The sequence below is a fragment of the Pseudoliparis swirei genome, chromosome 12 (genome assembly GCF_029220125.1).
Source record: "Pseudoliparis swirei isolate HS2019 ecotype Mariana Trench chromosome 12, NWPU_hadal_v1, whole genome shotgun sequence".
In the NCBI taxonomy this organism is placed as follows: Eukaryota; Metazoa; Chordata; class Actinopteri; order Perciformes; family Liparidae; genus Pseudoliparis; species Pseudoliparis swirei.
In genome coordinates this window covers 9225119-9237693 of record NC_079399.1, presented here as the reverse complement: position 1 = coordinate 9237693, position 12575 = coordinate 9225119, and the positions used below count along the sequence as shown (strand labels likewise).

At 50.9% G+C, this 12575-nt stretch overlaps 1 protein-coding gene across 8 annotated transcripts in view; it reads right to left on the bottom strand.

The window, feature by feature from the left end:
- The window catches only part of nhsl1b (NHS-like 1b), a 91502-nt gene continuing 78927 nt past the window's right edge, over positions 1–12575 (bottom strand). For 6 of the 8 annotated variants that reach the window (XM_056427757.1, XM_056427759.1, XM_056427764.1 and 3 more), the window contains exons 5-8: positions 11583–11714; positions 6448–9759; positions 5275–5407; positions 1–2508 (exon numbers count right to left, since the gene is read on the bottom strand). In XM_056427757.1, coding sequence (XP_056283732.1) covers positions 1839–2508; positions 5275–5407; positions 6448–9759; positions 11583–11714 — 4247 coding nt within the window. In that variant the 3' untranslated portion in view covers positions 1–1838. The remainder of the gene's footprint in view (positions 2509–5274; positions 5408–6447; positions 9760–11582; positions 11715–12575) is intronic. The other 2 variants (XM_056427762.1, XM_056427765.1) reach the window with 1 other exon arrangement.

The following is a 12575-nucleotide window of genomic DNA, read 5'->3' as shown; positions in this document are numbered from 1 at the left end:
TCTTTAAATATCACCTTGTTTTATTTACACAGACACAAGAGCGTTCGCAGCTCCACTCCCACTCCTCCTTCTGTCCTCCGGTCTTTTCACAAGCCCTCTGCAGTGGAGCCGTGTTCCGGTCATGAGGCGAGCCCGGGCCCCGAGTGCTCACTCGGGGGAGTTTGGACCCACTTGAGTCACAGGTGATTAAACCACAGGGTGTAATGGCTGTTCGGAGGTTATTAAGTCGCACGCCTGTCACCTCAGTTTACGACTCTTATGCGAGACTACGTTTACTCAGCTGGGAGCGCCGGCGTGGGGTTTGCATGACTCAAGATGAAGGGCAGTATAAGGCTTTAGCATAAATCATGACATTATGGCATTTTGTTACTTAAAGCACCGTTAAATGAAAGAAACGGCGCCGGTGGGATCAGCGTAGCAAACGTGGCCCTCCTACCTCTTCCCCGTGCCTCCATCACCTCGCCGGTCGACTCCGATCGCGACACCGTATACCGCCCTGCTATGTGAAAATAAATAATCTAAAAGGTAACCACTCCTGTCCAGCAAACAGAGCTCTAAAAATGTACAGTCTTTGAAAATAAGTCAAAATGTTACTTAAAAGTCATTTTTCTCTATGTATTTACATACAGGATCATATAAAACTGCAGAAGGATAAACTTAGCAGAAAGGTCAACAGCAATATAGAAATTGTTCCAGCCCTAAAAAGCTTCGGGAAGGTTTAGGCAAATTTTACAACGACTGGACTGTTTGCCGGGAGTCGGACCGGCGGTCAGTCTCTCAGGTCACTTCCTGTTCAACGGCCAGCAGTTCATTTCAGCTCTTTGGTACCGAACATGATCCCTAAAGGAGGCCGACAGCAGAACAAGCGCCTCCTCTCATGTCCGTCTTACATTTACAGATTCAAGCTCAACTCCCAAACACGTCATGACGTCACTCGTTTATTAAAACAATCTTTAAAACATAGTTTTTTAAATTTACAAACAAAGAACAAGATCTATGCACAATAATGCAAAATCTACAAACTAAAATTCAATTAATAGAGGTTTTATGAGCTTTTTCCATGTTTTGGTTCAGTCTTTTTCGGCTCGTCGGTCGTTTACTTCCTGGCCGCCAGAGGAGACGGCGCTGAGCTCTCCGCTCCTCCTGTGGACCCTGAACACACCAGCTCTGCAAACTAAACCTCGGACCTCAGAGCAGGAAGCACAACCTGCCAGTAACCGTGGCTGAAGCTGGACTCGGGCGCCGTCTGTTGTGCCACCTCCTCGGGTTCTTTTCACAATATTGTGAGCGGTGTGAAGCCAACACTTCAAGCCACTTCCAGAGCCGAAGCCGAGAAGATTCACCAGGCGAGCGTCCAGCTCCACGGTCCACTCGGTCCAACCGCCCCGTAGCACCACGACGTGTGACCTTTCACTTCCTTCAGTTCGCTATCTGACCCTTGTCCCTCAAAGAAACTAAAAGATTCCTGCATGTTAGTGACATAAATGTTTAAAAAAATAAAAATAGCAAAACAAAATGGCAACAAACTAAGAACACCAGGCGTAAAAGCATCACCATTCTTTGAACACAATGGGCGAGTCACTGAACGAGGACAGAGCGAGAATCATGGGAGATATGGAAAGGTGCAGCAGATACAGTTCTCCCCCTCAGGGTTCAGCCCGGTCCATGACGGGGCGACCTCTGACCTCACATCAGCACCTGACATTTAACTGCAGTGCTGGGGGGGGTGGGGCTCACGAAGGTGTCTCTAGAGGGCCTCCTATTGGCTCCTCCTCCTGCCCCCTACCGGTTTATGACGCGTGAGTTCAGCTCCTTGCAGAAGGGGCGGTCCTTGCTTCTTAACTTCCGCTCTCATCAGATAAAGTGCCGTTGTAGTTATTGAATACCGGGAGCGTGTGCGCAGTGGGTGCCGACCGGCTCGCCGCCGTGCCTCCGTGCTCGCTCTCGGCCAGCTCGCCCTCGCGCTCGCAGATCACCGTCATCGGGCTGCTGAGGATTCGGCAGCGCGCGTTGTACTTGCTGCTGGCGGCAGAGGGCGGCGTGCGCGAGCGGCCGTACCGAAACCCGCCCGCTGAAAAGGACGGCGACGTCGGCGAGGACATGGCCAAGGCCTCGTAGCGGCTCCACACGTCCGGGGCCTTCTTGCCGGGCGAGTTACACGGGCTGTGCGGCGCCATCATCGAGAAGGGCGGAGCCTCGGGGGAGTCCAACGCCGACTCCGAGGGTGACCTCTGGGAGCGAGGGTCGGTGGAGCGAAGCATCTCGGTGGCCGACATCCTGAAGCTGGTCTCCGTGCGGCTGCCCTTCTTCAGGAGGAGGGCCTTGAAGGTGTCGCTGCTGGTGGAGGACTTGCGGAGGTTGCGCTGGATGGAGCCCGACTGGCGGGGCGAGGAGGACACCGCCACTGGGGACCCGGCTGTCGGCGTGGCGGGGGGAGACTGAGGGCTGCTCCCAGCCCGGGACTTGTCCTCGTCAGATTCCTTGCGCCCCAGGATCTTGCGCTTTGACCTAGGGGACATTGTGGATAACCAGATGAATGCAAAGTGAGTGAGCAAGCAGGGTCATTGCACGTGTGCAAGGTCGAATAACTTAGAGGCAATCAGATGTTGAACTGATGGAAGAGCGAGTTGAAATGCTCAGGACCGTTGTGTCAGGAAACAATCATCAAATACAATTATTCAAATTGACATCTGGCTGCAGAAGATGTGATTCCATATGAATGAGCAGCGAGCAGCCTTTGTTCAAGCAGCCTGGTTCATGCTTCAGGAGTATCTGAAGAAGAAGAACACTGCGCTTCACTTTGCGTCTTAGTCCCAAATGTGCCATGTCAGCACTGCCCCCAGCAATCATGCGTGACAGTACGAATCTTAAAGGAGGCAAAACCACAACGAGCATCGAGTGGCGTGGATGCTCAAAGAATGAAGTGAGGGCAAAGAGAACCGCTACACTCACGCCGACGATATCCAACGCGCTTTTTTTTTTACACGAAAAGCTGCAGTCGCTGCAACTCTGCAGGAAAGCTGAGACGCGGCACAACAAAATGAATCAAGAACACAAACTGGGAAAAGTGCCCAAAACAGTTTTAATCCCACCAGGACGGTCCGGCCTCCTCTCAGCGGGGTTGACTGCACCACTCAGCCCGCACCGGCAATAACTCCTGCACCAACGCATAGAGAGAAAGCTGCAACTGGCAGAATACGGAGGATTAGGGCGAGCAAGGAGACAGCCGTATTAATCTGTGGTCCAGGGGGTGTCACTGTGAGATTACTGCTGCTAATCCAAAAGTAGAATCACCCCGATGGCAGAAACAAGGCTGGCTAATTAAAGGGAACGGGCTACTTGTCACTTTGTACCTCTCTAGAAAGGATGCATGACTCTATGAGAGGGAGAGCAGTTTGATGCTGAACTTAAAGGGAGCAGTGACACAAAATACTTAATCCTCAGATTAGACCTAACGAAAACAACTCTCCCATACAGGACAAATAACCTGTGGAGAATCTACTTGTGAAGGTCAAATGAGAGGGAGAACTAGAGAGTATAAATAGTCTGTGGGAGAATCCGAGTCTGCTCTCTGTTGTTGGAAGACTGCATAATACATCTGTGTCCTAAATTCCCGCTACATCTGGCGTCGTCCCCTGTGAGCGCCCTCGGCCCAGGAGCCCATCAGCATTACATAAGACGCGCATACACTCACACACCTGGACTCAGTCAACCAAGACGTCTCTGAACTCACGGTCTGTTGGACGCACTAACACACAGCCACACTGGAGAGGCGGGGCTACCAGCCTCAGCTGGAGCCGTAAACGAGGCTGCAATTTAAGACGCATCTCAGAGTGCTCCATCGATTCCTCTGTTTGTAATACATTTGGTTCGGAGCGTCTCCCTCCAGGCAGGTTGTGCTTTACGCTGCAGATGCAAGGGCACTTTGTTCATTCTCTGCTTGAGATACGGGGAGGAGACGAGGAATGTGGAGGTGAAATGAAAGAGTTGAAAACAAAGGTAGGGGTGAGGAAAGGTGTCAAGTGAAGTGAAAAGGGAAAAGAGAGAGAGACAGCATGAAAGTCGCCATCATGACGCAATCTCTTGATATTTCAAATCAATGTATTCAAATTTCTCAAATGGATTGTAATTTAATGAGAGAGGATGTTAAATGCCTCACTTATCTGGCAAATAAACTCTCAATGTGTTCAAGATATAATGTACATTAGATTTCATCCTTCCAGTTGTCGAATCCTCTTATTTCAACAGCACGGCCAGGACTCCGTCATCACTTCCCCCTCATCAACTATCTGTGAAATGATTCTCTATGTTCTATATAATCTATACTAAGGAGGTGCAATATAGGAGGAGAGGTGTAAGCACACCTTCTTACACAATCCTGTCGTCCAATTAAACTGCACAATAAATGACACACTTGATGTGTGCTCCATAAATACATCAACAATCCGTCGCCGGCAGAAACAAAATCCTGTGAAATTAGATCCTGCGATGCTCAAGAGAACTCCAACTGCCGCGGCACGTGACCGTGAAACCCAAACTGGAGGACTGCATGAGAAATTGATGTGTCCTGCCTTTGAAGCACGGGACCACATATGCAATATGAAAATCGGTGTGTACAAGAATGAGAGAGATAGAAGCAGAGAGAGGGAGAAAGACAACTCTCTCCGGTGGCCTCTAACCTAGATTAGGACCCGAGGGTGTCGAGTAGTTCAATAATAAATGAAGAAAACGCAATTTTTCTCCTGCTGAGAATGAGCAACGCTAATGTGACATCACTAACACGGACACCTTGATAAACATGTGACTCCTGACTCATTTCTGCCTCTTGAATCAGACTCATCACTGACGAGGAGCAGAAACATATCTACTCCGGGCTGTGAGACTCCAGAGACCAACCATGTGACAGATGTGGACGCTTGCAGATGGGACAGCGCTGGCTAAAGTTATGACTGAGAGCTGGAGGGCAGAGGGAGAGGAAGGGGAGGGCGGTGGAGATGGAAATAGAGAAATCACGGGTTGAAGGGGGAGAAGGCGCTTGGACTTCAGGGTGATACATTGTGATTTACGAGGTGGTGAGATAGAGGGAATGAGATGTTGACATGGGGAAGGAGGAGATGGGGGGGGGGGGCAGAGAGGAAAACAAACTGCCGCCGAAATGCTTGAGATAAAATAAACTAGCTCAGTTGAATAAATAATATAAAATTTGTTGAAGTGGTTTCGAGGTAAAAAAAAAGTTGGGAGTAGATGAAGAATGCGTCAGATGCATCATGGTACCTGTGAATGGCGGCAAAAAGGTCCTCAGTGGTCCGGGGCCGGCTGGACGTCGGGGTCACCATGTTCTCCCGGGAGGCCCCGTTGGCTGACGGGACCGGAGACGATTCGGTCGGACTGGAGCAGAACACCTCACCTGAGACAGAGAAAAACACACACACACACACACACACACACACACACACACACACACACACACACACACACACACACACACACACACACACACACACACACACACACACACACACACACACACACACACACACACACACACACACACACACAGTTACAGGAGAGTAAACACACATGCTTCAGGTTTACACACACCATCTGTTCGCGTTGACCTGGTTGTCTATGAATTCTGAAGTGGAACGGAGGAGACGGTCTTCGTACATTCTCTGTCGGTCTCTAGATATCCTGTCTTTTCCTCTCCTCTTCAGCCTCTCTCCTCCTCCTCCTCTCCCAACCTCCGCGCTCACGTCTGTGCTCCCACTGCCTGAGCTGCTGCAGGCGGTCTCACTTTACTCTCCCCATCCTCCCCTCTGTCCCCTTCCCAGATCTGTTCCCCTCCCCCCCTTCCCTCCAACCACAAAAAGCAGCCCCCTCGGACACTCCCCCCCTCCCTTACCCCAGAGAGAGAAACAAGGATAGATAGGGATCAGGGCAGAAGGCGAGCGGGGCTGAGGATGAAAGATTGACAGCAAAGATGAGGAAAATGCAAACAATAGATATTTGGAAATGAGGATGATGGCGGAGAGCAGTTGAGAGGATAAAAGAAAAGAAAAATCAATGCGGGAGAAATGAAGGGCAATAGCCACAAAAGACACATCTGAAAATGTAGAAGTGAGAGGAAGAGAGGAGGAAGCCGGGAGGCTGCAGCAGAGTCCCAGCGATAAGTCGTCCCTCCTGCCCTATTTTCACAGTTTTAAAATCTTTAAAAGCTTCTGGTTTCAAGTTTGGATCGGTTGCTTTGGAAGGCAACATTCATTTCCCAGCTGCCCGAGGAGCTGGCCGCACAGCGAGCAGGCAGCGGCACCCCCACCAACCACACAGGGTTATGGTAATAAGCTGAAGTGAGAAGCATTTAAAATGTGTGTTCTTTCTACACAAATATTATAGGTAGCATAACTTTGATTTGGTGATAACTCAACAGGATATCTAAGTCAGACTCACCAGTGTCGTCCTCCTTGGAGCTGATGGATCCGGTCGTGCTACTCGTTCCATCTCCCTCGTCCTCGTCCTCTTCCTCTTCTTGAGCCTCTCCATTGGTGTAGAGTCCATGGTGGAGACGTGACTGGCCGTCAGAAGCAGAGCAGTGGGACTCGTTCTGGGTGACCGTTGATGTTTCACTGCTTTCTGATGGAAGCTCAGAGCTCTCTGGCGTTTCCTCCTCCTCCCGTTGCTCACTTTGATCGTCTTTCTTTTCTTTCTGTGTTTGTCTTTGCGGTGCATCGACTTGGTCTTCTATGTGTGACACGTTGGTTGTATCCTCATGCGGAGATGGAACCTGTTCATCGATTGGTTGGGGGATAAATGGTGGGAGGAAAGAGATGTGGGGTTTCTTGGAGACCACTGGGGGCTTCGGTTTGACAGGAGAGCTCCGGGGGCTCTGTGACGGACTGGGCAATGATTCCCACCCTTCAACTTGTTGCTTTCTGTCTATGATAAAGCATCTCTGATCCTCCGCCATTCCATTTACGACAACACTATATGGTGCGTCATCTTTGATACTGCAGTCTGAAAACAACTCTAAGAGCTTCGACACAGGTGATGGAGAGGAGCTGCGTGAATCTTCTTCTGGGGAGCAGTTGGACAGATGTATCACAGCAGGTTGCTCCAGGGAGTAAGACTTCTCCAGGGTCTGGGGCTTAAAAAGCGGAGCTTTGGTGTGGTCCGATTTGCCGTTAATCTCCTTCTCCGGCTGTTTAACAGCGCGGAGCCGCACACTCTGCAGCGCTAACGGGGTGATCAGGGGCTTAGGTGACTTTGTAGGGCTGTTGGAAAGAGCTGGTTTTGGAGCACCTTTCATTGCCTTCACCAAAGATGGGGAGGAGGAAGGTGGGACAAAAGCAGGCAGTGGAGGAGGTGGAGGGGGACCCATTGAGGGGACAGGAGGTGGAGGGGGAGGGGGAGGGCTGAAGCTCCCATTGAAAGATGAACTGGGGTGGATTAGCATTTCAGGGGATGGAGGAGGAGGGAATTCTGGGGAGGTGGAGCAGGCGAGGGGTGGGCTCAGAGTCTGACTCTGAGGGGTGGTTGGCAACGGGGGAGCTGGCGGTTGAGTGGCGGCACTGGAACATGGCGGCAGAGGGGGTGGGAAGGGTGGCGGTGGGCTGAGAGGGGTGTTGGGAGCTGAGGAGGAGAGGGACAAGGGTGGAGGTGGTGGAGGAGGAGGTCCGCAGCTTTTAAGTGAGTCCGAGGTGTTGGAGGAAAGGGAGGTGGAGGAGGAGGACATTGATACAGAGGAGAGGAGCGATGACTTTCTCTCGGGCACTCTGGGCTTCGGCCGGCTGCCTGAGGGAGACATGGACCTGACAAACGAGGGCACTGGGGTTCCAGCTGTGGGGGTGTTGGACTGGCTGGAGTAGCCGCTAGATGGGGAGGTCAGCCGGTGCACCCTGTCCGGTGAGGAGGTGGCCATTTTGGGCTTCACTGCCACACCTCCCTCCTGGCCTGGAGCACCAGGGGCCCGGCCGTTGTTGAGAATCTCACCTCCATTGTGTAATTCTCCTGGGTGAGCCCCCGCCGGCATGCTCTCTGTGGCATGGGCCGGAGGGGTCTGCACCCTCTGATCGCCGTGGTTACGAGGGTAGTCCATGTAGTAACCCCAGGAGTCAGCGTATTCTGAGCGCAAGCTGCTTGTGTCACTCTGAGCCGGCGTCACGTGGCACAACGAGTACACGCTCGACACGCCGCCACCGTTGGCGTTGGCGCCGACTGATGCTGCGGAGCTGCCTGCACTGATGCTACTCTGACTGCGCGGCCGTAGCACCCAAGGGTCATCGTAGTCACTACTCGGGCTGTCAGAGGGCGAAGAAGGAGACGCCCCCTTTCCTTTCCCTCCTTTCAGTCCCATCTGTAGGCTCTGCTGCAAGCTGGCAATGAGAGTCTCATTGAGCATGGCTCCGTTGGGCTCATTGGCCCCGCTGATGGCGCTAACGCCCCCAAGAGGCTTTTTCCCCGAAGGCTTGCGTCTCAGAGAGTCTGTGCGAGCTGGAGGCAGAGGAGGCTTCTTGGCCTTGCGGAGGGAGATGCTGCGGGACAGCGAGTGATCGCTGTACAAGCTCACAGAGTCTTCCCGATTGGCCATCTCGCGGCACTCGTACATGCTGTGTCTGGCGGCCCGTCCAGGTGCTGCACTTTGCCCGCTGCCGTGGCTCCGAGAGCGCAGGCCCGAGTCCATGTGCATGGACGTGTAGTACCCGTCATTGTCTTGGGAATAGAGGGAGCTGGAGTCAGTCGTGGTCCTGGAGGAGAGCTCCAGGCTGCCATACAACTGGTTTATAGGAATGGAGCAGCTGGAGGTCAGAGTACGGTGGGGAACCACCACGTTTTCTGGCGTGTCGTAGATCCACTGCTCCTCCGGCAGGCAGGATGGAGGTGAGGGAGCCAAGGTGCTGTGGCTGTGTCGACTGCTGTCCGAGAGCCCTGACTCGCTAGCAGGTTTCGCAGCCTCCAGACCGCCATCCTTTGGTGTGTGAGTGGGGGTAGAAGTGGCCAGAGCTGGGCAGGTGAAGCTGTGGGTGATGCCTGTTGGACGGGAGAACCTGCGGTCGGTGTTGGGGGAGGAGGCGTGACTGAGCAGTCGAGCTGTGGGGTAAGCTGAGGCTTGGGAGTAGGGGAGCTGAGCGTAGGTGTTGAGGGTAATGACCTCAGAGGAGCAAGACAGGGTGGCATTGGGGATGAGTGAGGTGGAATAGGAAGCATGCGGGGAGACGACACATGCTGGACCGCCACCCCAATCGCTGGCCAGTGTGCCCCTGAACTCCTGAGACTTGGGCCGGGGCAGGGTGCCTGTCCTCGGGGCATTTCTCATGTGCACCACCGTATCGTCGACTTGAAGCTTGCCAATCTGCCTCGGAGGTGTAGTTTGCTCCTCTGACTTGATGGGGGTGCTGCTATAGATGGGGTCAGCACTGAGGGACACCCTGGCTCCCTGTCGGGGCAGACTGTGAAAACGGGAGGGATTTCTATTGAACTGAGGCAGCCTCAAGATCCCAGAGCTCTCACAACTCGAGATGGATATACTTCCCGTTGAGGAGGAAGTGGAAATGCCGGCCATTTGAGCAGCGATTCCCTGTCCTCTTTGAGCCCGGATCCGTCTCATGGATGGGGGTACCACCTTTGTTTCTTCCGTCTGGCAGCCGGAGTCTCTGGTGTCTGAACGTCGGAGCATCGAGTTGACGCTCCCAACTCTACCCAAGGTGGAGTACTGTCCTGGGATGAACATGGAATGCGGCCGGAGCTCTCCGCCGCGTCCTTTTGCTGCGAAGGGAGAAAGCAAATAAGATAAACACGTGATCGATCGCAGTATCTTGTTTTCTTTTCTTGCATCACTACCCTTCTCTTTCCTCTCCTTGAGCACCGAGGCTTTCTGCTCTTCTGGACTGGGCTGTTAGATAAACTGTGGTCACATGGATGTTAATTAATTTGATTAGCTTTACCCGTCTCATGCGCTAATAACTTCTGGTCTTCTTCATTAAGGAGCAACGGGTATGAGGGAGGAGAGACTCCCTCCTATGCTTCCCCTCCTATGACGCCTCTGGCTCAGTCCGATATAAAAACAAACAATACTCTCGGGTCCAGTTTAAGGCAGCAAACACACACACACAGACACACACAGACACACACATACAGACACACACAGTGTTGACATGGTCATGCACTGTCATACAGGACAGAAAATACAGAATATGCGGATAGATATAGAAACCAAGACACACAAAAATGCAGATATCACAAAGACACTCACACACACACACACAAACATACCGAACATACCGGCGTATGAAACAATTTGAAGAACGAGTTGTAAAACGAGAGACGATCTCTACTGTGTCTCCCATCTGTGGTGACTCTCTTGCTCGTATCCCAGAACATATACTGACTTCCTTTCTTCTCTATCCCTCTCTCCCATCTCGCTCCTTCTCTCCCTGAACCACACATCCACTCTCTTCCTCCTTTGCTAAAAGCCGGAGTGACAGCTTGGCTGCTGTTGCTGCTGCTGCGATAGATTAAGCTGCAGGTCTAGTTCGCAGGCAGCTCTTGTGCAAGGAGAGGGAGGGATGGAGCCCTGGGACAGTTCCCCCGGCCCAGTAATCATGACATTCAGAGGCTGTCGTCAGCTGGTCACTAACCAGACTGTAAAGCTCCTTTCCCATCAGCCATGGTGATCTTATCACACAGAAAACATTATATTCTCCTTAAACACCGCAGCTGTCCCACAGCTCAGAGACGTGTCAATAAACATCAGCTGTGCGGTGCCGTGAGCACAGCCGTGTCAGCTTAAAATGCTTAGTGTTCGCTTAACACCCAGCTCAGCTCAGTAGGGGACCCCTGAAACTTTATATTTGTTATGTATCCCTCATGATTTGTTTGGAGGGTTTGAGGATCAAATGTTCTGAAAATGAAATGGATGGTTTGGCCTTTTTCGGCGTTTATGATCAGGGACTCATCGTCTCAAATTCAGTACATGTGAGCAAGACACACATGCTAGGAGGTTATTATTAAGAGCTCAGGATTAAGGCACATAGACAAAAGTAACACACACAATTCACAGAAAATAAAAAGTTAAGATGAAAGATTATGGCACAATACATAATTAATGATGGAAAACCCTGCACTTCTCTTATGTGACACGATTTTCCAACAGCCAAAGTTTAAAATTAGATTATATGAGTGCAAACATTTCTAGAGGAGGAAAAAGTGCTCAATTAAAATCACTAAACTATTGAAAAAGGATTTCATAACTTCCTGTCTGTGGATACAGTTAAACAGGGTGGAGGAGAGCAAATGAGGACACTTGGTATGAAGAAGTGAAACAGGGAAACGACACAACATCTGCAGGGCCTTGATCCAACACTGTGGACTTGCATGCGTCATTTTCTCCCTCTCAATATGACTTACTAAGACCAATACAACATATGGGTTGAGTTTGTTTCCCACTCAGTATATGGTTATTGGATAAAAGCATAAATCTATAGAGTATTTGGTTATTGGAGGAAATGAAAGGATGGATGCTTGTCCAGAGTGTTGGTAGAGGTGTGTGGCCAGTAGAGGGCAACATATTGCCCCACAGTGATCCATACCTAGTTCATGGTTGAAGTTGTCAGGTAGCCCTGATATAGTCTTTCTGCGTTTGACCTTCTTGGGCCGGCGGGACACGGTGTCAGTGTTAATGAGGGAGCGCCTGTTGCCCGCCTGTCGGTCAAACACTGCCCCTGGTGGCCGGGAGGGCGAGAGCAAGGCAGGCGAACACACAGGCAAACAGTCGGTTAGTTGAAAGGAACAAACTCAACAACGTGCAGAAGGTGTTTTTTACTTTCACGTTGAGCATGCAAGATCAACCGTGGAACAGTAGGAATAGTAAAGGGTCAGTGCAACCTCTAGTGGTATCTCGGCATACGGATAGTTTTGTTTTAATCGTTTGGTTTTAAGATATCTGTCTTCTACATTTTCCGGGTCCACCCCAATACAATATAGATGAACGGAAAGCGGTTTGTGAGGCTCACAGGGTTGGAAAACCCATTGAACAGTTTTCATAGGGACTAAAAGTAGTTCCACTAAAAACTGCAGCCCTACCGTCACTGGATTGTTTTGGACAATACCAACATCACTACTGTGGAGTTTAAAGAAAAGAAGATACATATAATTATGCATTGCTGTTCCTTTATGTAACTGTTATCACAAAACTGTGAGCGTCACCAATACAATTAGACCCTCCTCCATTTATTTAGGTAGAGGCAGATATTTCAGAGGGAAATATCTTAACTTGGAAGAATACAACCAAAAGTATCTATCGTTCACTATACCACAAGAGAGAAGTGACCCGACCCTTTATCTTTATGATCCATCAGCCAAAGAGCCCGAACATCGACAGACTTTACCTGCCGTTACGAAGATAACTGAAGCGCTGTTCGTACATTCTTTTGGCTGATGTTTTTTGTTAATTTCCAACTCTTCTTAAAAGTCACTGAGTGTTCACATACATGTAGGATGTGTGAGACAGGAGGTAGAATGCATGCTCTTGTCGTTACACACATGCACAGGACAGATACGAGGTGAAGCATGCACACAGTCAT